Below are 26,044 nucleotides of genomic sequence, written 5' to 3' on the forward strand. Positions count from 1 at the left end.
ATTGGAGACAGAGAGCAAGCGCTGATATTTAGATCGTTTTATGTCAGTATCTGCTGCACTGTTATAAACATCTCATTGATTTACTTTACGAGCAGAATTCATCATATATCAACATCTGCACCAAATTTATATTTTTGCTCAGTTTGAGTAAAATTGAGCCTTTTTCCCTCCATATTCTCACTATATTAGACTAAATGAGCCATAAAAGCCTAATGATCAAACAGACGTGGATCAGGTTGGCAGTGTGTTGTGCTTTAATGTCATTCACACAAACACCTCCATAAGCGACAGCAGCAGCAGCGGTGGCTCATACAAACGGTCTGACACAGAGAGGAAAGACAGTAGCATTGTGGGAGATTTCATCAGGGCGACTCCCCCCCCCCCCCCCTCGACCAGACAGCGAAGCGGCAGCAGATGCGTTTGAGATCAGACACGGATCGTCCTGATGAGATCAGGTGAGATCCTGTGCAGTATTGCTGGAGTTCATCATTCAGTCCATCAGGCTTTCATTACATTGGCTGTACACGTCACATGACATACAAATTACATGTAGATGGATTCAAGTGTGCAAAACTCCTCCGGCGCTCCTCAGACCGGAGAACATGATTATAAGAGTCGTGTCCTACAGGAAGTTCACATAAAAAATGAAGTTCTGTCATCATTTACTCGCTCTCATTACATACCCGTAAGAGTTTCTTTCTTCAGTGCAACGCGTCTGAAGAACATCTGAGAGAGACGAATTTAACTCTTATTTACATTAATGTTGTGCTCTTTTTTTAGTCTTTTTGAAGCATGACCATATAAAAATATTCAAAAGAGAAGCTCGGGTCAGATTCACAAAGAATAAATATCTTAATATTTTCTAATAAATTTAAGAATATTTTATATTCCTAAAAATATTGTTTCTTATGAAGAATCTGACGTTCTTAAAATCATAACTTTTAAAGTTTAATAATAAAATATTTCCTTAAAAAATTTAATAACCTCAAACTAGTCTTAAATGCCCAAAGGTAAGTCATTTAACGAATTTATTAAAATTTAGTATCAACTCAACGAAAACTGATCACATAGGGACCCTTATATAATTAATAAAGTTTTGATTTGATCATTTTCAGTAGATATGAAGATACAGGACACGTTCACTCTTGAGAAAGCGCAAAAAAGACAAATGACAGAATTTAAAAATGATTTTAAAAACTTAGAATTTATTCAAGAATTTAATTTAAGACTCCTGAGCATTTCTTGGAATTTATCTTAAGAAATGTCTTAACTTCTTTAAGAAGATTTTTGTGAATCTAGGTCCTAATTAAGCCTGGCATGTTCTTCTTAAGAACAAAAAATAAGACTTTCTTTCTTAAGAAGATTTTTGTGCATCATATGGCCTTGGAAGTCATCTTAAGAAATGACTTAAATTCCAAAACGTTTACAATTCACAAAAATCTTAAGAAATGTTTTCTTTTCGAAGAACAGGACTTGGAATTTATTTTAAGAAATGTCTAAACTTTCATAAGATTTTCATGATTCTTTTGAACTACTTGGAATTTATCTTAAGAAATGTGTTAATATTTATGTGAATCGTACAAACTTAAATATGATCTTAGGAAATGTCTTAAAGATGTAATATTGACAGCTAGCGGTTGAAAGAGTAGAATTACTGGCTATAGCATTATTTTTCAGAGAAACAGCTGTAAATGTAACATGTTTCCTAAATATCTACAAAAAAAATTTTTTGGTTTCAGAAGAGTCAAAAAATTTCATACAGCACCTTTAATTTCATAATGTTTTTGTGAATTGTACAGACTTCTTGGAATTTGTCTTAAATGTCTTTAACTTAAGAAGATTTTTGTGAATCCGGTCAAACCGATGAATAGTGTGCGCGAGGTGTTTTTCATTGCATTGATCAGTGAATCTTTGGGAAGAAACATGCGCTCACAAATTTAGCTCATTGGTCTTCTTAAAGGGAGACACTCCAGGCAAAAACACTGAGGGGTTTTCATGCACCTGTCAAGTTTGAGATTTTGGGGGTTTTTTGGTTTTTCATGAAGTGTTTTTTCAGACTACTGGAAAGAAAACATCCAAAAGACACTGTTAAGTGCTTCTATCTATTTGTCTCCTACACGGAGCCATAAATCACTTCAGTAGCACTTATACACACCAAACTTTACATTTTTATTCCTGTCTGTATCCTGAAGAAAAAATCTAAATATTGAGAAAATCTCCTTTAAAGTTGTTCAAATGAAGTTCTTAGCAATGCATATTACTAATCAAAAATGAAGTTTTGATATATTTCCAGTAGGAAACTTACAAAATATCTTCACAGAACATGATCATTACTTAATGTCCTAATGATTTTTGGCATAAAAGAAAAATGTATAATTGTAACCCATAACATACAATGTATTGTTGGCTATTGCTACAAACATACCTGTGCTACTCATGACTGCTTTTGTGTTCCAGGGACACAAATGTCAAACATATTAAACAAGAATTGTGAAACTGACTTCATTCAGTGTTCAGATTTTTGTACTAGAAATGTATGCAAATTAGCACATATTTCAATAAATAATGCCTCATTTGCATATTTAAACCTAACATTTTATAAACCTTGTAATACAAAAAATGTCTGCACTTATCAATGTGATCGATGAACTGGGTAAGGCGATAACTATTAGTTCATTTTTTTACCCTTATTCACCTGCAGTGTCTCGCCTTAAGAAAATATTTGAGAAATTTTTAGAGAATTTTTTTAGGCACTGAATATTCTTTTGAACTTCTTAGAATTTCTATTAAGCTGTGTGTGAATCTGCCCCCAGATGCTGAAGTGCTGTTTAGTGTTGCACAGAAGTCAGTGACTCTTACGGCTCTGCGTGAGGGAGTGGTTTATTGGCCTCAGTTAGAGCTGGCGGCGATGGGTTTCTCCAGCTCCAGGTCGGCGGGAGGGAGCGCTGGAGGGACGGCGGAGGGCCGCAGGTGACTGTAACACGCCTGACACACGTGACTGGACTCACGGAGCTGCTGACTCGACACCGCCACCTTCTGATCGCAGCAGCTGGCGCAGAAAACATTCCCACAGTTCCTAGAGGACCGAGAGAGAGTCCGGTGAACAAGTTAAACTTATAATGCTGTTTAATTTCAAATAAATGATGAGCTTGATGAGCAGAAGAGACTTCTTTAAAAAAACATAAAAAATCTTATAAATATATATATTGAGCCAAATTTCTTTCATACTAACTACAAATGAACTACATCCCAGAGCAGCATTGACTCTGATCGACTGCTGTGAATCTGAGCTCAGAAGACAGCTTTTACACCAACTAGACTGGATTGGCACCAGTAGCACTAGTGTGAACACAAGCATCAAGTGGTTTGGATTCAGAGCTGATAATGAGAATGACAGGCAGTGACGCACTGGTTTAGGAGGGAAGGGAAAGACTGATGGATTGACAGGAAGTGCAGGAGGAAGAGGAGGAGTCTCACCAGGCCTCCTCAACCGGCTCTCTGCCGCAGAACGAGAGACAGAGAGAGAGAGAATCAGACACAGATGAGACCACAGTCAAACTCACACTCAGCTGCGCAACTGAAACAGAATTTTAAAATTCATATAGTTTTTATATGAATATGTGTTATATTAAAGAAGTTCAAAAGTTGTAGAAGAAAACATAAAAATTTTCATTTTAAATTAGGGATGCATCGATCCGAAACTCAGTATCGGTATCGGCTCTGATACGGTCGTTTTCCGATCCAAAATCCGATATTGTGCTTATAGTATTCTGTGTTATTGTTAAGTTCCAAGAAAGGCACAAAAACATTATAAAACACCATAAAGTTTCCGTGCACTATATTTCAAGTGTTCTGAAGCCGTCCACAGTTTAATGTGAGGTACAGAAGAGTATTTAACTCAAGTTCACGTAAACCCTTCTCTCCGCTGCGTCTGTGTGTCATCCTCCATTCAGCGTTCTTCTAACCTCCTGTTAAAAGGTTTAATGTTGCTTGACCTGATGTTTAAAAGGGCGATAACCAGCGTTAAGTGTGGAGTGAAAAGCTTAATTGAATATTCCAGGTTCAGTACAAAGTTCAGCTCAATCGACAGCATTTGTTCCATAATGTTGATTACTACAAAAAAATATTTGTTAACTTCCTTTAACTTAGAAAAAGCTAAATGGAGAATACAGTGAAGCACTCACAAATGAAGGTGAATGAGGCAGAATTTAAAAGCAGAAATGTGAAGCTGTACATTAACTCTGTTAAAACTGTGTATTAATTGAGCCGTAAAGCACATTGTTTATATCATGTGGCTGTACTAGTGAGTATTTTAGTGCGTAACAAATGCTGTGGATTAATGTGCACTGAAGCTGAAATAATTGCATGTGTTTTAGGGTCAGTAGCGGGTGAGATTCAGGACAGAGGAGGGTAACGAAACACACACACACACACAGACAGATCACCTGCAGTGATGCTTCCTCGCCGCCGGCCAGAGTGTCCTCTCGCACCCGTAGCAGTGAGACGCCGCGCGATCCGAGAACCACTGTGTCACATGACCACAAACACAACAAGCATTAGAAGCATGAAGGTGTTGACAGTGTTACCGGTGTTAAGCCACAACACTGGTTTCTTCACTTGCCCACGGAAGATTTAGTTTCCAAACGAAATGCAAAAGCGCCTCAAAAGAGTTTTGTAAAACCTGTTGACTTTTGCCATTTATCTAAGGTGATTTTAAAACATTTGTTTCTTATTTTTTGGTTCCACTGATTTTCAGTTTTTTTTCATATTTAAACTTTGTGTAGGTTATTTGTTATTTATACTAGAGGGCCGTTGAAAGCTTGAATCTGATTGGCTGACGGACGTTCTAAGATGTGCAATTCTTTTCAGGGAATTCCAGGCAGCTCTTGACCGCATTGCATGTCCATATCACTTCGCCAAATTATTTGAGTTATTTCAAAAGGTCCTTACAGCATAAAGGTCATTGCACACTGAGTCCGAAATTTTCATATGCGTTTTTTCGTATTCGTTATCCTAACGGACAGAAACCTTGCACACCGAGTCTGATGCGTATTAATTAATCCGTCGCAAAAAAATTCGCAAAACAGTACTAAATGGAGTCTTCAAGCAGTGAGGATGATTTAGTTGTCCTCTCGCTAATATCCAATCCTGAGATTCCCCCCTCCTTATTAAGGAGCAGCAGGATTATCAGGGGCGATTCAAAGTTTACTTCAGGATGTCAGTGGATAAGCTTGATGCTGTGCTAGCGATACTAGAGCCACATATTAAAAAGAAGACCAGCAATTTCTGTGAACTCTGTGTGCAAGGATCTATATACAGTGCTTTGTGCTGCGAGATGACGTGGATGAACTTGACAATCGCCATTCTGGATTTTGGCATTGGCTTGTACGGTGGCTCTGAATTGTCAAAACACCTTTTAAAATGCTTGCTACGGATGCAAAAAACACAGAAAATCGAACCCGATCCGATTTTTTTTAGGACGGACGAAAGTTTCGTAGGCAGTGTGTAAATGTGATTGACAATGTATTTATTTTTCAATGTGCGAACATTTCAGACTCAATGTGCAATGACCTTAAAACAGCAAAAGAACCAAAACCCACAACGACACTGACCAAACAAATAAATACTGTAAACAATAGGATAAAAACGACAGATCATTTCTATGTTTCTGCCACAAAATTAAGTTTTATTGTGTATCACCTCGGGTGTGCATCAACGGACCGAAGTCAATTATTCCTTACTCCATAGCATGGTGTATTTTTATTCGTTTTGTTAAAATAAATTAAAACATTCTATGTTTAATATAAGCGAATTTGCATTGTACTGTTTTGTTGTTGTCCATTCAATCAATTGCCGCTGAATTGCCGCTAATTCGAATAAAGTAAAGCTATTTAAAAACAAATAAAAGGGAGAAAAAGAGGGAAAACGCTAACGAACTACCCCCACGAACACCCACCCCCCCGGTGATATTATCGGTGTTGTCACACATCGATTAACCGGTGGGAAGATTTCCTCACCGTCACAACCCTAGTTCACACTGCGGCTAATTCAGAGTCACTCCTCTTCTGAACTGAATCCGGTGTTTTACGCAGTCTGCTACTGGATTTGTTCATTAAATCTGTGAACTGAACCACTGGCTGTTAACTGTGTTGATGGTCTGATCTGCTCACCTCTGCTTCCCGCTGTTCGATCTGTTTCCAGCTGGACTCGGGCAGGAGATCGGTGTTCCCGCAGCGCTGCAAACAGCCAGACTCCATGTTATTCTCCCCGTCTGGCAGAGACGTCTGCGGCACACAGGAACAGGAAGTGTGAGATTCACAGCTGACAGAGTTAACGGCTCCTTTACACCACAAACACTAACTACAACGTTAACTGCAACTAAATAATCTCAATAATTATAATATCTATAACACAATAATTATAATGATGACTAAAAATAAATTAGTATTTTTTATAAAAACTATAATGCTAACTGTAATTAATATCTAACAAAATTATCTAGAAATGATCTTTTCTTCTAACAAAAACACTAACTATAGAGATCTATAACAATAACTATGATAGTAGCTGTGACTATAAGACGATCTATAACGATAACTATAATGATAGCTACAACGATAAATATAAATCTAACAATATTTCTAACCATAACAATAACTAGAGCTAACTATCGGGGCAGAAATCATGTGTATTCCAGCCGTAAGAGACTTTAGATAAGTTGACATCCATTTAAAAAGAGGCAAGTTTCTATGTTCATCTCCATGAATTAAATATTTTATTGGTTTGTTTTATTTGATTTTTGAATGTGTGTTGTTTAGCTGAACGTGGACTAGTCTAGATGTTGATATGTGCTTAGATGACACTTCACTATGAATATATAACTGATTGACTTGAATGCCTTGTTGCTTGATTCTAGTGCTGTTTTTTTTGTACCTTCTAAAAATATATATTTTTAAAATTTTTCTTTAAAATAAAACTTTTTAATAAAACAGAAATGCACACAGCCGGACTTTTTGAATTTAATGTATATCTTAATTGAAATGCTTTTGTCATTTAAAATAAAATTGTATATTTTTGTGTGAGAGATTCATATTTTATTTTAACAACTTTTTGTACTGAAACCAATATCTTGTGCACTAAAAATGTCTTGATTTTGGGGATCTTAATAGGTACGTTTACCCTATAACAATAACTATAATATCTATAATGATAACTGCATTGATAATTTTAATAACTATAATGATGAATTTAACTATAATAATAACTATATTAGTATCCACACCAATGGATGATAACATATTCTAAACGTGTCGACTGCCGCTTTAAATGCTTGATTGGCTGTCAATGTTTTTTTCTCGGTTAGGCACAATTATATTAAATGACTCTTTAAGCGAGTTCACTTCATAAAAGAGTTTTCTACGTACATTAAAAGCTGGACAGTCCAATAAAATATGTTTGCTATTCTCTTAGAGTTAAAATGTATATTATTACTGTTTATAGTTATCGTCCTTGGTGTGAACAAACCTTAATTAAATTAAAAATGTTAATTAAGTTATTTTTATAGCATTTAATTCCACTCATGTGATTTATTTTCACTAAACTCTAGCACTCTCTATTCTAATTCTATTCTTTAAAAAAAAAACACTAGCTCCTTTTAGACTTGCACTCTATTCATTTACTAACTGCTTGTTTTCTTAAAAAAAAAAAACTAACACTAGCTTCTCTATTCTTTTTCTATTCTATCTATTCCTTTTCTTTTTATTTATGATCCAATTAACAAAAGCAAAAAAGGCCTCTAACACTAGCTTCTCTATTGTTTTTCTATTCAATCTGTTATTTATTATATAATTTAAAAAAAAAATCCATTGTCCTCATTTGTAAGTCGCTTTGGATAAAAGCATCTGCTAAATGACTAAATGTAAACACGGGTTATGAAGCGCAACGTGTGTTTGTTCCTCACCAGCTTCCCGTTGACGTGCAGACGGCTCCAGAGCTCCTGCACCTGTTTCTTCAGCGTCTCCAGCTGCAGCTGACGCCCCGCCTCCATCTGCCGCAGACGCACCTGTACAGCGTCGCTGTGCAGACTCAAGCCGTCCTTCTCCAGGTGCCCTAACGCCGATAAACGCCCGGAAACACCCAGCGGACGCTTGTGGGGCGACGTCGGAGGGGCGTCTCCCGCTGCATCCCGATCGGACGATGGAAAAAGAGGATGAACGGGATGCTGGGAAGGTGAGCAGACGCCATTAAGAGTCTGAGTTGTGTGGTTTGGACTGGAAGAGCTTTCCATGGAAGACTGGCTGCTAGATTCTGAAGAATCATGGGTAATAGTACAGTTATCTAGATGCAATCCTTCTGGTGTTAATTCAATGTTTTCGTTAGTTTGCAAAGGATGCTGGGATGCAGTTGGCCGTTTTTCTTCGAGCTCCTCAGGCGACTCGAGCGTTTGGTCCTCACTGTTGCTCTCATTCAGAGCCGATTCCTCTGGGATATAGAAGGCAGGCGTGTTTTTCCTGTGCTCTTCCTGTGAGATGTGTTGCATTTGGCTGTCAGTCACAGAAAGCTCCGCCCCGTTTTCTGGACAATCTGGGTTTAATTGATCAGAAAGGTTTGTGCTTAGGCCGAGTCTCTGATCCAGGCCACCTCGTTCTGGCGTCTGCGTGTGGTTTCCGTCGGCTTCTGTCGTCACGCTGATCTCCAGTGCAAGCAGACAGTCATGCCATTTCTCATTCAGGTTTGGGTCGCTGCTGCGGCAGTTTGGGGTCAAACCCTCACAGGATGTGGGCAGATCGTCGTGCGACCGTGTTTTTGGTAACCTGAAAAACCATAAACAAAGAAAACTGTAAATCACACAATTCATATTCAGAGAGGACCCTCAAGCATCCTTCGTACACTGAACAAAATTATAAACACAACACTTGTTTTTGCCCCCATTTTTCATGAGCTGAACTCAAAGATCTAAGACTTTTTCTATGTACACAAAAGGCCTATTTCTCTCAAATATTGTTCACAAATCTGTCTAAATCTGTGTTAGTGAGCACTTCTCCTTTGCCGAGATAATCCATCCACCTCACAGGTGTGGCATATCAAGATGCTGATTAGACAGCATGATTATTGCACCTCCACATCCAGCATCTTCACCTCCAAGATCGACTGAGACCAGCCACCCGGACAGCTGCTGCAACGATCGGTTTGCATAACCAAAGAATTTCTGCACAAACTGTCAGAAACCGTCTCAGGGAAGCTCATCTGCATGCTCGTCGTCCTCATCGGGGTCTCGACCTGACTGTAGTTCGTCGTCGTAACCGACTTGAGTGGGCAAATGCTCACATTCGATGGCGTCTGGCACTTTGGAGAGGTATTCTCTTCACGGATGAATCCCGGTTTTCACTGTACAGGGCAGATGGCAGACAGCGTGTATGTCGTCGTGTGGGTGAGCGGTTTGCTGATGTCAACGTTGTGGATCGAGTGGCCCATGGTGGTGGTGGGGTTATGGTATGGGCAGGCGTATGTTATGGACAACGAACACAGGTGCATTTTATTGATGGCATTTTGAATGCACAGAGATACCGTGACGAGATCCTGAGGCCCATTGTTGTGCCATTCATCCACGATGTGCCATATAAACTTTAAAATCAGGGTTATTAACTAAAACAAAAAATAAAACCCTAACATTTTATTTTTTTTACTAGAAAGAAAATAAACAAAATAAAAAACTAATATAACTAAAATTTTAACTGAAATACAAATTATAAACAAAAAAAAACCAACAGAAAATTGACAAACGAAATTACTAAAACGAACAAATATTAAAATGGAAAAAAAAACCAGGGCTGTCAAGCGATTAAAATTTTCAATCCTATTAATCAAATGATGTGCCGCTTAATTAATCAAATTAATTCCACATCAATTTTGGCTGAGAAATGATCACCTCAAAAGATCATTATAAAAATTTTAGATGAGAAAAGCATTAAATAGACGTTACAAAAAAGTAGCTGTAGAGAGAAATATTTAGATTCAACATTGCATAAATGATAATAAACGAGTATTGAGTTAAAAAATGTATATTGAAATTTGAATCTCTCAGTGATACTAAAATAACACTGCCTTAAATGCAATTTTAAGTTCCTTTTGAATAAAAGAGTTACTAATGCATAAATAAGTACGCATCATGTGGCCACATTACCCTGATGCATGTAAACATGGTTCAAGCTGAAAATGTGTTTGGAAAAGGAAATGCAGCACACACACAAACACACGTCACGTCTGGTTTACCTGCCCACAGGTGTGTCTTCGGGCGAGGCTGAGGGGGCGGAGTGTGGCACACATGACTCGTCAGAAGGCGTGGAGGGGGCGGAGTTAGGCAGGTAGACGGCACTCCACAGCATCAGATTCCTCTCGTGACACACTGGGTGCAAAACCTGATGAAGAGATTCAAAACCTGCTGAGCTGCCTAGATAGACACGACGGCATTTAAAGTGGTATTTTGATCATTTAGGCAGGTCACTACTAGCATTCAAAAGTTTGAGGTCAACAAGATTTTTTTCATGTTTTTGAAAGAAGTCTCTTCTGCTCACCAAGGCTGCATTTATTTGATCACAAATACAGTAAAAATTTGGAAACATTATTATGATTTAAAACAGCTGTTTTCTATGTGAATATGTGTTAGACAGTAATTTATTCCTGTGATCTGCAGCTGTATTTTCAGCATCATTTCTCCAGTCTTCAGTGTCACATGATCTTCAGAAATCATAATAATATCCTGATTTACTGCTCAAGAAACATGATTATTATTATCAATTTTGAAAATGCATGTGCTGTGGTGTTATTTTACTATCATTAAGAGACTATTATAGTTTTTATTAATTTTTTTACATTTTAATTTTACCTTTTAATATAATTTCAATTTTAATTGTAGTTAATGTTTTAGTAATTTTGTTGCATGCTTTAGTAATTGCTTTTGTAATTTTTAGTTGTTTACGTGTGTGTGTGTGTGTGTGTGTCTATTTCAATTTTCGTTAATTTAGCACACCAAGTTAAACTAAATTAAAATGAGAAATGTTGCCTTGGCAACTAGTTGAATTTTTTTTTAATATAAATTAATGTTTATTTTATTTTAAGTAACAAAAATGTTTTTAGTTTTAGATAACTAGAATAACCCTGTTTTGAATTAGTTTTTCTGTTTGTAGTAAAAGTGTTAATTTTTCTTTTGTGTTTTTGCCTCTTTTTATTTATTTATGCGTTTTCTATTTAATTTTCAGTTTTTTTAATGTCTATAAAATGTATTAACTTTTGATTTCAATGATTTTAGTACTTAAATTTAAGCTAAAAAAACTTATAAGTGTTATCTTTGCAATTAGAGAAATAAATTAAGTTTAAGATGAAGGTTTTTTATATACTTTTTAAAGGTCGATTTATTTCAGGTAACAAAAGTTTTTTTAATGGTTCTGGTTAACTGTAATAACTTGGCTGTAATATATATTTGCTAACACAGAGCAGCAGATATGATTTCAGATGTTATGCGAGTACGGTACCGTCGCGGAGCGCGGCGAGTAGAGGATGTTGTGGAAGGAAGTGTTGGCGGGCCGCAGCAGAGACCAAACAGAGCATGTCTTCTCCTGAACACACAGCTCCTCGCGCTCCTTCACGCTGTTACACAGGAACGTCCCAAACAGACACGAGTATGTGTGCTGCACTAACTTCACCTGCAACAACAATCACAGCCGCTGTCATGACACAGGAACTGTCATGAAATAAATCTGTAATCTTTATTACAGCCACCATCTATTAGTTTATATTTCAACAATATCGGCAGCCCTATAATCAAATAAACTGTATTTTTGGTGTTTTGATAAAAAAAATGCATTTTGTTGCATTACTAGAAAACATGTTTGTTAAAGATCACTCCATAATAATAAATCCACTGGGCCTGATAATGAATCTGAGCAAGCACTGATCAAAACAAGGACACGAGTACCAGAAATGCCTCGTTGAACTGGAAGGAGCAGGGGAACTGTCTCTGGAGCTGGTGAACGCAGTCCAGCCACTGCAGGAACACGGGACAGCGCTCGTTCAGATCGTCTGCGTTCTCGCCGTGACCGCAGCGATCCGCAAACTTATGACCGTAATCCAGCCACTCCGTCTCCACCAGCACCTGAAAACCCTGCCCAGACGAAATAAAACAGTAGTTATAACAGTTATAAATCAGTATATTATAATGATTTCTGAAGGATCATGTGACACTGAAGACTGGAGTAATGATGCTGAAAATACAGCTGCGCATCACAGAAATAAATTACAGTTTACTATATGTTAAAATAGAAAAACATTATTTTAAATTGTAATAATATTTCACAAAAAAAAAAAAAAATCCTGTATTTTTTATCAAATAGATACAGCCTTGATGAGCAGAAGAAACTTCTTTAAAAAACATGAAAAATCTCACTGATCCCAAACCTTTGAGTGGCAGTGTATATATACACACATAATAATAATATTTTATATTTATAATGCATTTATAATTGTATTAATATTAAAACTTGTTTTGGCAAGGTTAGTTCAAATGTTAAATTGAGTAAGATATTAAGTAATGATATTCATAATTTACAATGTCACGATGTTTTTTAATAAACAAAACTTTATTAAGATGTGTATTTATTCTGTAGAGCTGCTTATACCTGAATTGAACTGAACTGAATCAACACTGGACTGAATTGAGCTGAATAATGACACTATTGTCTTTTTTTTAGAGCTGCTTTATAGCAGAATTAGATTTTTTTAAGTTTGCATGACTGATTTTCTTATTTTCCTGTTAATTACTGTGAAGCTGCTTTGAAACAGTCTATATTGTATAAACCGCTGTAGAAATAAAGATAACCTAACTAACTTGATTCAACGATTCTTTTACATTAACATCAAGTCCCTACATGGCATTTTTTAGTTAAATGTTTTAGTAAAAACAATTTGTAGGTAAATATTCCCTTTTATGATGTACTGTTATATTGGTGCATAAAAAAGTAAATGATTAAATATGTTTTACTTTGTGCATTAAACATTTTCAATTTCCTAGACTACAACTGTTTACCCTATAAAGCCATTTAAAAAAAAATACATTTACATTTATGCAATTGGCATAAATGTAAATGTATTTACATGATTTTATCCAAAGCGACCTGCACTGCGTTCGGTTTAAATAGTTTTTTCAGTTCATGCATTCCCTGGGAATCAAACCCATGATCTTGGTGTTGCAAAAGGTTATCTTTCTTAGCTATATTACACAGTCGAACTTGGTGCAGTCGCTAGTAAAGCTTAAAAAAAACTATATGTCTCAGATCCTAAAGCGAGTGTAAGTTAATTGTGTCCATAAACGCAGAAAGTGTTGACATATTAAACGGCAGTTTGCAGTCAGGTTACGCCCGAATGTGCACTAAACTTTTACAACACTCCTGCAGCGCTGTAAATGATGCATGTTATTCTTCTAAGGAAGCACTCAAAGATTGTGTGTGTGTGCGTGTTTTTGTGACAAATGAGGACATCAATTTGTATAATGACACAGGTATTACGGGTATTACAAGGTGAAGGTGACTTTTCAGGACATTGCCCCATGTCCTCACTTTTCAAAACGCTTATAAATCATACAGAGTGAGTTTGTTTGGGGGAAAGTAGAAATGCACAGTCTCCTGTGAGGGCTAAGTTTAGGTGTAGGGTAGGTGTAGGGCAATAGCACACACAGTTTGTTCAGTATAAAAACCATTACGCCTATGGAGAGTCCCCATAAACCACAAAAACCAACGTGTGTGTGTGTGTGAGAGAGAGAGAGAGAGACCTGGATGGTCCTGTAGAAGGGATCCAGCAGCAGTTTGGACAGAGCCACTATCTGAGGCGTGCGGTCCCATCCGTCGGAGCAGTGCACCAGCACAGGCCTGCGGTCCCGATCCAGCACGTTCACCACCAGCAGAGACGCCTTCAGCAGCAGAGACAGATGCTGCAGCCATTTAGTGCCTTCCAGCGCCGACAGCCAGCTGATCACACAACAGCAGAGAAATGCACAATCATCCCAGACATCAGCTCATATTAGTGTCTCAAAGCATTGGTGAGATCACATATTTCATTAGGGAATGCTCCTTTTTGCCTAATAATTAAAAACCTAGCCGTACACCACCACTAACTTAGGGGTTAAAGCAAAGGTTGAACCTTTAAGAGCACAACTCAGAAACAAGATACACTTTATCTTTAACAGTGCATGTAAATGAGCATCTGTATGCATATTAATTTATAATTTAAAAAGTTATGCAACCTTAACCTTTACTAATGTGACTGAAATATTTTGTTTTGTGTTTATGCACACACTCACAGAATACTACAAAAATAATAATAATAAACTAATAAATATACTAATGTCTGATATTAAGCTGTAAAACAGCAGTTTAATAGCAAAAGACATTTATTAGTATATTTATTATATTCAGTATAGATATACAGTTGTATAAATGTAAAAAAATTTCTCTATATATTCCAATACTACATATTAACAATATTTTTTAAATATATAATGTATAATTATATTATATACCGGTATTATTAACAATAAAACTGTCCCTGTCTCTGTAACCAAACCTGCACTCAGTAAATAACTCTGAGCTTTAACCAGTCTGCTGCTGTGGTTCCCAGCTCGACTCACTTGACCGGATCTGGCACTTGACCGCAGAGCGTCCGCAAACTCTGGAAGCTCTTCCGGATGGAGTGGATGTTGGCCATCCCCATGAACATCACCTCACAGCTGGGGTAATACTCTACACAGAGGAAGCACAGACGGCGTTTGAGAGAGGAAGCACAGATGAAATGTTTTATACATTTAGCATTTATTTGAAAACATAAGCTCTGCAGCATTACCTGGACACTCACAGCCGCCTCCTTTCGCCCGATTGGCTACTGCAGCCGCGTATGAACGCGCGTCCATTATCAACAGCTTCTGAGGGGGCGTGGCCTTCGGCTCCACCTCTGCGCTCCCATTGGCCGTGTGCGGATCAGAGTCACTGAGCTCACCGGTGATGTGATGGTGAACGCAGGAGCTGTTAACCTGCGTTGTGTTCGCAGCCCGATCCGCGACGCAGGCCTTAGCGATGGCTTGGACCAAATGCTCATCGTCAGCATTACGCCAACCCCACCAGCTGACCTCCGGCTGCCCGCATCGACCAATCACAGCGCCCGAACTCTGGTGTCTGGGTCAGAGGTTAAGGTAAAGGTGAGGGGCAGATAACATTGGGCAGACGTTAAAAATACGTTCCAGGTTCAATACTGATTAAGTCAGAACATAATTGATTCGTCCCAGTTTTAAAAAAAAAAAGCTAAATCATGGTTACTTACAGTGATGCACAATTGAATTCTAAAAGTAGGGAAATATGATTTCTGAGATTTTTAAATTTCAATACATTTTAGGCAAGGCAAGTTTATTTATATAGCACATTTCATACACAGCGGTAATTCAAAGGGCTTTACATAAAAGAAAGTGAAATAGTAATTAAAAATAATAATCACAACAATAAAAACAGGAAATTCAAAAAATAATAATTAAAAACAAGGAATTTTAAAATGATATAGAAATTGATTTAAGATGAATTTAAAACAGTTAAGAATAGAAAATGATTACATAAAATACAGTGCAGTCAGTCCGGACGTAGCACAGTGCTCATTCAACAAATGCACAGCTAAACAGATGAGTTTTGAGTCTGGATTTTAATGTTTTAGCACATCTGATCTCTTCTGGAACAGGCGGCATAATAGCTAAAAGCAGACGCCCCTTGTTTTGTGTGAACCCTTGGTATTTCTAACTGACTCGATCCTAATGATCTGAGTGGTCTGTGGTTTATATTCAGTGAGCATATCTGCAATGTATTTAGGTCCTAGTGACTTATAAACGAGTAAAAGTACTTTAAAATCAATCCTAAATGTAACTGGAAGCCAGTGTAAGGACCTGAGGACTGAGGAGCAGCAATAACCCCCGGGTAAACAGAACAGAACCAACAAAAGTATTGCAGATTTGTTCATTTTATATACACATTTTTGAATTTGTCTGATTCAAAAGAGAATCAGAAGGCTGGATCCTGACTGACAGAGGAGGAGTTTGGGACGGAGGAGGGTAATTAGCAAAGCGAAAACTACTGATACTACTGATGACCTTATATATGGATGCTTAGATAGGTGTCGTATTCCTATAGGAAGATGGGGATCAGCTGAGAGTCAGCTGATGCGAGCTTGACTAACGTCTGTTTGATCTGAGCTAAAAAAGTGTTTCAGCTAAACAATGTTTGGTTATGCATTACTGAGTTTAGTAACGGTGTAAACAGTGCTTTATGGGTAGTTATGCAAACCCTTCGTAGTATCCTTCAGCATGTAATTAATGTGTTTACCGATCATGTACTGAACCCAGAACAGTCCTTCATCAAACTGAGAAACACCTGTAAACGACGGCCGGGATCCTCTTCCACGATCTGAACGCCGCCACCTTCTCCAGCTCCTGGTCGGTGACGGCAGCAGGCACGACTATTTGCTCTGGGTAACTGGCACAAAGCCTGCAGGACCACACACACACGGCTCGTGATGAAGCTGCTCTGGCTGCTGGTGTAAGACGGTGTGTGTGTTTCTGCTGTTTCACCTGTAGTTGCTGTTGATGGTGGAGATTCTCCAGGCACTGTGGTTGTTGAAGCCCATCCTCTCCAGCTCTCGCTTGAGCCTCCGCTGGTGTCCTCCTGCAAACACAGAGCCAAACACACACCTCCCTCAGGCCTTAAAATAACGTGAATATTGACTTTGCACACACACCAGATTTACAAAACACAGTTTGTTTGTGTAGATTTTGCATCAAGCCAGACATTGGTCTGTCATTTCACGTTGCTTCATAAACGCCTACATTGCATCCTGATAAACAGAATTACAGTACATTCATCCTTATTTTCAATGCACAACACACAAGATTTAATGCTGATACAGATCTCAGTCATTGAAATGCAAAAATTCATGTCAAATCTGGCAGTGTTATTTTTAGTATTATTTGTATAGTGTATACAACATACTATATACTAGCATATATTACTAATTATATTTTTTATTAATATTTTAAAAATTTTATATATATTCGGGTTTCATTTTAATTTAATACATTTAACCAATTTTATTTTAGTACATCAACTAAAAATAAATGAAAATGAGAAATGCTTCCTTTGCAACAAGCTGAAATAAAATAAGTTTTAATAATAATATATTATAAATGTAATATTTTTTAAATATTTTTTGTAATGTGCTCTTGTCATTTTTATTAGTTTTATTATTTTCTCAAATATTACTATTTAGGTTTAATATATTTTTAACTTTCAGTTTTATTCATTCGTTCATTCATTTATTTGTTTTAGTGCTTCAGCTTCAACTTATTTCAGTTGCCAAGAGATCATTTCTAATTTTCATTAGAAAATTCTAATATTATTATTTATTTTTGCATTATTTCAATTAACATAAATGTTTTTAATAGTTTTAGTTTTAGTTAATGATGATAACCCTGCCTAGCATGACAAGTTGCGATGAATTTACATTTATTTTTTAATAAATTTAAGAGCTGCAGCAGAGGGGACAATTTGAATAAATTTAAACAAAAAATTAAAATAAATCATTTTCACACTAAGCTACTTTATTATCGTTATGTTGTAGTTCTATGGTGCTTTCTGTCGTTTTTGGAGCTGAACAGCATTCATCCTGCATGAAAAAGAGCAGCATGAACATCTTCTCAAAACTTCTTTTGTGTTCCACAGAAGAAACAAAGTCAAACAGGTTTGGAATGACATTGTTCATTTCTTCTTCATTGTTCAAAGATAAGTAAACCAGTTTAAGGGCAAGAACCTGTAAAACACAAAAGTCCAGTTACCTGCACGGCAGATCCCATCATGCACCGCTCTGTCCTCTGTGGAGACGCTGGCGCTACACGAGAGGAAGGTGAAGGCGAAGAGCTCCTCCAGTCGCGCCGGCGGCCGCACGACTGCGCTGATCCTCCTCAGCCAATCCTGACACTGCTCCGCCGACAGGAAGTTACACCTGAACACAAACCCTGCAGGTTACCATCTACTCTCCTAACAGACGTGTAGACATGCTTCATCAATGCACATCATAATGGAAGACTGTTACCACCATGGAATGAAGAAATAAAAAAAGGTAATTGTGACATCTTGTCTCTAAGGCTGTCAAAAAAATAATTTTTGAATTTCAAATATTCGTCGAATTTAAAATAAAAATCCACATTCGAATGCTTTCGAATTTTAGGTGTGCGTCATGCAGCCTTATCAGTGGCACACGAAATGAGACGACGATGTAGGTGTCGTTGCATTTTAATGCTTTTCATAGCTTATCCAGTTGAACCACCACATGAGGCGCTGCTGGTTGTTCATTCAAAATATTGCAGAAAAAGAGAACTCCAATACAGAGATGTTGTTGTTTACGGCAAAACTGAAACCGAGCCGTTCACACAGAAGCCATATTCATTTTCTAGAGGGACATCTATCACCTTTTTTTCTCATAATTGCGAGACATAAAGTCGAAATTCTGAGAAAAAAAGTCAGAATTGTGAGATAAAAAGTCGCAATAACCTTTTTTTTTTTTTTTCAGTGGCGGAAACGGGCTTCCATACACAAGAAAGCCACATGTTCAGAAAGCCATGTAAAATTAATGTAAGTTCCACTTTTAAAAAACATGTCTCCAGACTTTATGAAGGTTTTTCCTCCCATCCCACTGCATCTTTAAAGTAGTCATACATGCATGCATGATGCTGTTTTGTTTTCTAATTGTTTAAGCAACTTCATTAATTATATATGGTTTATAAACATTATTTTAAACATCATGCAGTTTTTCACAGATAGTCATGTTATTTTATTGCTATAATAAACGTGCATTAGTAATATTTAGCTGGATGCGCCCTCTTGTGGCCTCAGGAGAGAAGCCAAAATCTTCTACTAACTAAAATTACGCCTTTTAAATTCAAATATAATTTGAATATTGATAATATTTAAGTACAAAATTCGAATTTAGTTTTTCAGCCATTTTGACAGCCCTACTTGTCTCACAATTCAGACTTTCTCGCAGTTCTGCTACACGTGAAAACTCAGAATTGTGAGAAATAAAGTCATAATTCTGAGAAGAAAATTGTGAGGTAAAATTACCTTTGTGGCGGAACAAAAAAATCTGAATTGCGAGATGTAGAAATCAGAGAAAAACGTCAGAATTGTGAGACAGTTGCAATTACATTTTTATTTTTTTTCATGTGGAATTGTGAGAATTGTGATAAAGTTGAGATATAAATGCAAAAATTGTGTGATATAAACTTATATAGATTGATTTGTGAGATATACACTTGTAATTGCGAGAATAAAGTTGCAGTTACCTTTTTTATTTTTTCTCAGAATTCTGAGTTTCCTTCTTGCAATTCTGACTCTTTTTTTTCTAAGAATTGCAACAAAAAAAAGTCAGAAATGCGAGATTTAAACATACAATTGTACACAAAAGATGTCAGATTTATCAGATAGTCACAATGAAAGTTTTTATTTTTTATTCTGTGGCCCAAAAAAAAGATGAAAACTCAGAATTCTGAGAAAAAAGTCAGACTTGCAAGTTCTGAATTTTTTTCTCTGAACTGTGAAATAAAGTGTGAATTGTGAGATAAATACTAATATTGTGGAGAAAACAGGATTCTGTACATTATTCCAAAGGAACACAGTTTGTAATTTTATAATAGGTCTAATGCACAATGCAGCACTGAGGACAAAATGTACAGATACAGCGATCAGATGCAGCGAGGACACATGTGTTAGTCAAAGCAGTGCTATTATACAGGCGTACCTGATGAGCTTACAGTCTTTACAGGTGAGGTGCAGCTGTGTCAGATCCCGACACTCCACACTTTCAATCAGCTGCAGAGGAACCTGAAGAGACAACACAAACATCACAACTCAGTCTTTAGCGTTGGCCAAACTGTGGATGTAATGAAGCAAACCATTATCATATATTTTGGGGATGCCTACATATTCAATAATACAGGAAGAATACAAGAAATACCTCTAGAAAGCAAATTGTTGTATTTTGGCTGCGTATATCCAGATATCGTAACAGCAGATAATAAAAACCTGATGGGTGTGCTTTTGGCAGCCAGTAAGAAAGCAATCACACATAAATGAGACCAACTTTAGGTAATTGGATAGATGTGACCATAGAGATTTATACGCTTTTTTGGTTAATTTAAAGGAGGATGCCTTTCTGGGAAAGTGGAGCAAATGGGTTGAATATGTATCAGAAAGAAGGTCTGATTATGTATATATATAGTTACCCCCCCCCCCCCCCCCCTTAACTTTTATTTATTTATTTTTATACATTTCATTTTAACGTTACTTTTCTTTGTAAAAATGAAAACAGGTTCTATTTTGAAACAATTTAACGAAGATTGAGTATAATCTATAGTTAAAGCATACTAGGTAATTGTACAAGATACTCAATGGTTGCATTGAGCACTTAATGTAACTTGAAATATGCTACATGATTGCACTCAAATGAATGTTCACAACAAACAACTGAGTCTTTAGGACTTGAGCAGGAACAATTGTTTTAATTAGAGCTGACTATTACTGTGCATGACTCTAATAGCCATAATAAAAGTGAATTATATTAAACAAGAATGCTGAAACTGTTAATGTACTGCATTATATACAAAGATTATATATTTTTATTCATTTGATTATTAAAATCAGAGTGAGACAGCAGAAAGACTCCGCCCACAGGCTCTTCTGATTGGCTGTGGTTTGTGATTGACACTGTCGTATCATGTGGTCAGACGGATCTAATGTGGTGTAACAGTGTTCTGGCTGAGATACTGTTGTTGTGTGTGAGAGAAACACTCACATTGATGACGTTCTCCTGCAGTTTGATGTGAAGGCGGTAGCTGGTTAAGGCAATGAGGGACTCCTCTGCTCTCACGACATGCTCCACACACTCGCCCTGCAGCAGCGGGAACGGGACCTGCGTCACACACACCAGGATTAGCTCACCAATAATTAAAGTAATGAAAAAGCATTTCTAAAATCATGAAATCATGAAGGAAAAATTAAATTTTTAGGTTGAATTTTTACAAACTTTTTCTGGGGTCCGTTTTAATGGTTTAATAAAATTTTAAGAATCAAAACTGATGGATATATATTTTATAAAACTTCAACAATTATTCAGACACCAGATATAATTTTTGATATTTTTTACTAGTGGGTACAGGACACTATAGTTCATTTATATAAGCGAGGATAGCAAAATAAAGTCAACTGTGACATATTATACCCAAAAATTCTTCATACAGTGGTCTACCAGTAAAACTGATCAAAAATTGGGACCAAAAATTAGTGTTTTTTTCTTTAATTGCTATTGCAATGTTTTCCCACCACAGACTGAACAAAATGAAGCATTCATGAGCCGGGGGTGAAAACTTTTTGAATTTGAAGATCAGGGTAAATTTAACTTATTTTGTCTTCTGGGAAAGATGTAACAATGCTGTAGCTTCTGAAGGGCAGCACTAAATGAAAAATATGATACTTAGGCAAAATAAGAAATATGTACACATTCATTCTGTTCAAAAGTTTTCTCTTAATGCATGTTTTTTTTCTTCTGGAGCATCAGTGAGCGTTTGAACCTTCTGTAATAGCTGCATATGAGTCCCTCAGTCGTCCTCAGCGTAGAAAGATGAATCTAAAAATCATACAGTCATTGTTGGAAAGGGTTCAAATACACAGAAATGCTAAATCATTTGTGGGAGCTGAAGGACTTTTCTGAAGAACAGCAGACAGTTTAACTGTTCAGGACAAACAAGGGACTCATCACTAAACAACAAAAAACAGCTGTGGATCATTCAGGTAACAACACAGTATTAAGAATCAAGGGGATGTAAACTTTTGAACTTTTTATAGATTCAACTATTATTTTCTCTTGTGGACTATATGTAAACGTTTTTTATGTGACATATCTTATTCAGGTCAGTGCACAATAACATGCATTTTGTATGATCCCTCTGATTTTGGTAAAATAATTAACATTTTGCAGATTCTGAATATATTATTATATAATTATATAATAAAAAGAAAACATTGATGAAATAGAATTAGAATAGAGAGTGCTAGAGTTAGAGGGTCAAATAAAGATGGAAGAGATTCTTGAAGATGGCTAAGGACTCGGCTGCTGGGATTGAGTTGGGCAGGAGGGAACAGTTCATGTAAAAGTCTGTGAAAGTGATTTTGTGCAATAAAGGGTAGTTCACTTGCAGAACACAGGTTTCTAGAGGAACATAAGTCTGAAGTAATGAATTTAGGTAAAGGGGTACAGAGCCAGAGGTGGTTTTATAGGCAAACATTAATGCCTTGAATGCAGCTGTGATGTGAGAGCAGAATAAGTGCATGTAAAGCAGGGTTAGAGGTCTTACCATGACCCCAGGAGAGCAGAGAGGATCTCAGTCCCAAAGACCGCAAACACACCGGCCGACCTGAGAGACATCAATATAATCACTCAGTTTAACACACTTTACCATGCTTAAATCCATTTAGGTTCTAGGTTTCTAAGGGTTTATTTGAGATTATAGGTTTATTCACGTTTTGGTTTGGTTTGATGCTATTAAAATCAGTACTGAACTGTTCCCGATCTTCCTTTACTTCACAAACAGTGCCATAATCAATCACGCATTTCATAATCGATGAGGCGATCGGCTGTTGCTGAATCATGCCGATCGTTTCAAAGCAGATCAATACAGTGAGATGACTGAAGCTATTGATCGGATAGATTTACCTTATACAGGCACTTCAGAGATTCAACACTAGAGGAGTAAATCTCACCCCAAACCCAAAAGAAGGCAATAAGAAAAAAAAAAAGATTACTTTAGTACAATTAAGATTATTTTATGACAATGAATCAAATTCACATGTAAATCTCATTACTGTAAAATACTGTAAAATATACACCAGGGTTATTATAGTTAACTAAAACTAAAATGTTTAAATAAATAACTTGAAATAAATGTTAACTGAAATAAATTAAACTATTTCAGCCAGTTTCTCATTTTCATTTAGTTTATCTTGATGTACTAAAAAAATAAAACTGAAATTAAAATTAATAAAAACTACATAGAAATATATGTAGACAGCTCAATCCTGCAGAAAAAGAAAAATATATAAACAAACTCAAACATAAATATAACAAAAAAACTATAATAGTATCTCAGTGATACTAAAATAACAGTTATATAAAATAAAATAATTGTATACAACTATGCTCTATTTAAATCAGCACAAAGAAATGAATGAAAACAAATACTAGCATGATATACAAATACTTAAATAATAAAATCAAAATATGGAATTTTTTGCATTACAGTAGTCAAAATGAGTTTTATATTACAGTAATGACAATTTTATTCATATACAGTAATGTCAATAATGCAAAAATGTTCCTGTAAGGGCTTCATTTTCTTTATGCAAATATATATAAAAAATTTTTTGTGGTGAAATGTGTTTCATGAGATTCACTACGACAACAATCTACAAAGCACCTGACACAGAGATTTATGAATGATTTTACAGGCGTCATGTAAGGTCTCGCTGATCACAGAGACTTAATAACTGCAATATCTCTTATCTTAAGAAAAATAAAACCAAAAATGTGTGACAGGATTTTCATTAATACAATTCATGTGAAATAAAACTGTATGAAAGCATTAGTTTCCCATTCCAAACAACCTCAAAATCTGATCGTATGTCTCATCAGTATCAGCACAAGACACAGTGTTCATTTCAACTTCACTGTGTTGATGTATTAGAAAAGACATAATTGGCTAATCCTAAACTATGCATGTTAACTCAACCCGCGGAGAACAGCTAATCTTCGTCTGTAACACACATGCACTAACATGCACGCATTTCTGACACATGATGTTATAGAGCTACAGACCTGATTCTGGATCTGGATCGGTCTATGTGTGTCGAGAAGACGCTCAAAGAAAGAAAGAAAGTCTGCAAGAGAGGAAAGGTTAAAAAAGACAGAGTTAAACATTAAAACCCAAATTAAACATGCAACACATGTAGCACACTTCAGTTTTCACTCATCATTGCATTATTAACAATTAAATAAATATAAAAGATTAAATACATATCATTTAAAAAATAAGTATAATAGATTATTAACAGTTTCTGCAGGTTTTATGAAGGTAAATTTAAGAGCAAGTAAAGAAAACTTAAGAGATATATTGAATATAACGCAATACATCAATACAGTCTCTAAATATAAAGTCTGAAAATACAACGTTTACTGTCTCTTCTGATCATCACACTGCAAAAAGTGCTGTTCTTTCTCAGTATTTTTGTCTTGTTTTCCAGTGCAAGTGTCGAAAGATTTTTAAATCATGATACATTTACCTGAGAAGCAAAATTACATGAAATAAGAAGTCTTGCTTATAAGAAACAGATGAGTTTATGCTTTAAACAAGAAGAAATATCTGCTAAAGGGCTCAGAAAAAAAAACAATTGCATACATCTGTTTGGGCTTTAAGCATAAACCTTGTTTAATTTGATTTCATTTCTCGTAAACAAGACTTTATATGTTCATTTTGCATCTGAAGTAAATGTATCTTGATTTAAGGATGTTTAGATATTTGTACCAGAAAACAAGACAAAAATACTGAGGAAGATATTAATTTTTTCGCCTTATTTAATGCCATATGAATTTAAGACTTTCTGCTCTGATTTCAGAGCTTTTTAAAGCCTTAATTTGTGGAAGGGTGAATTAAGACCTGGGAATGCAAACTAATCAAAGAACATGCAAACAAAAGGCCTTGTTATGCTGTTCCTGACTATCTTATATTAGCTGACAATATCTGTTTGCTTTATAATGACACATATGTTATCATGGCTTTCAACAGCTCAATTCTGCAGGAGCAAATTTACTCCAAGTGCTTTACTATTGCAAGAGTGTCTAATCTCACAATAATCAATTTCCAAAGGCAGGTCAGATAAAAACAGCTACCTGCACTCATTTATTTTCTGTATTGTCTATTGTGCAACAGTGTAAATGTTAAGAATCATGCTAAAACACGTCTGTTGTGCATTAAAACCTAGTGAGCTGACTACCTAGACAGCAGCTTTGTGCATGTAGTGAACTGTCAACCTACTCCAGCTGACTCTGAGCGCGTTGATGATGCCTAAGAAGGCAGTAAACCAAGTATGCTGTCTGAAGAGATGCACTAGATGAGGAGTGTTGTGTAGTTGCAGCGCAGTCGTTAAACTGACAGCTGCAAGAACTAACAGCAGTGCATTGAGGAAACCGCTCCTGAGTGGATTTTATCGGATGTTAAACATGAATGTCTGTCATTAGATCTCGATGCGAGCGTGTTGTGTTGTTTATGTTTGTTGTTGTTGTTGTTGTGGAGGGCGGAACCCGGCACCGAAACCCGTTAATAAACCGCTGCAAGCGCCGCACACTCACCTGCTTCACCCGTTCGCCGCAGAAGATGCGCCCTGTTGCGGTAAAATCGGAGTAAAATCAGAAAAGAGACTGTAAACGGAATGTAAACATTGAGAGTAATCCGCTCTACACCGCCATGACGCTCCCCTCTCAGCTGTGCCACGGTCATGTGACGCCGCGATGTCATGACGCAATCACGCACGAGCGCGTCACGTGACGAATGTTTTGTTTTGCCTTTAGCGGAGTTTTGGATACAGATGATTTTTGTTTGTTTGTGTGTTTTTGTTTATTTGCACCTCTTCTCAGTTTGTTATATGCTGTGTGTGTGTGTGTGTTAATTACTGTGTATGTAGAATTTATCTATTGTTGGTAATTATTTGATGTATTTTGTAATTCCTTTTTTGCAATTGTTGTTCGAGCATTAATAAAAAGGATAAAAACATAAATCATTCTTAATTAATATACACGTATATATATTTTTTTGTTAATAAAAAAATCCCTTTTCAACTTTTTTGCAAACTTTGTTAAAAAAAAT

The 26,044-nt window shown here is 36.4% G+C and overlaps 1 protein-coding gene across 5 annotated transcripts; it reads right to left on the reverse strand.

The window, feature by feature from the left end:
* Window positions 1–234: 234 nt before the first annotated feature.
* Window positions 235–25,701, reverse strand: LOC306870378 (phosphatidylinositol-3,5-bisphosphate 3-phosphatase MTMR3-like). 5 transcript variants are annotated; one of them, XM_079417611.1, is made up of 20 exons: window positions 25,531–25,680; window positions 23,979–24,062; window positions 22,484–22,543; window positions 21,701–21,756; window positions 20,926–21,042; window positions 19,873–19,955; window positions 17,912–18,078; window positions 16,652–16,745; window positions 16,455–16,568; window positions 14,890–15,218; window positions 14,678–14,789; window positions 13,823–14,018; window positions 11,975–12,160; window positions 11,532–11,702; window positions 10,273–10,418; window positions 7,961–8,813; window positions 6,171–6,284; window positions 4,446–4,525; window positions 2,860–3,076; window positions 235–622 (listed from the first exon to the last, which is right to left on the reverse strand). In XM_079417611.1, exons 4-19 carry the CDS (start codon window positions 21,716–21,718, stop codon window positions 2,890–2,892), a joined length of 2,967 nt encoding a protein of 988 aa, XP_079273737.1. In that variant the 5' UTR covers window positions 21,719–21,756; window positions 22,484–22,543; window positions 23,979–24,062; window positions 25,531–25,680; the 3' UTR covers window positions 235–622; window positions 2,860–2,889. The 5 variants fall into 5 exon arrangements, with proteins under 5 accessions (XP_079273737.1, XP_079273739.1, XP_079273738.1 ...); XM_079417613.1 differs by lacking the exon at window positions 21,701–21,756 and having other exon boundaries at window positions 25,531–25,701; XM_079417612.1 differs by lacking the exon at window positions 235–622 and having other exon boundaries at window positions 2,741–3,076; window positions 24,001–24,062; window positions 25,531–25,657.
* Between the last annotated feature and the right edge of the window lie 343 nt (window positions 25,702–26,044).

Source organism: Barbus barbus (assembly GCF_936440315.1).
Source record: "Barbus barbus genome assembly, chromosome: 5".
Classification (NCBI taxonomy): Eukaryota; Metazoa; Chordata; class Actinopteri; order Cypriniformes; family Cyprinidae; genus Barbus; species Barbus barbus.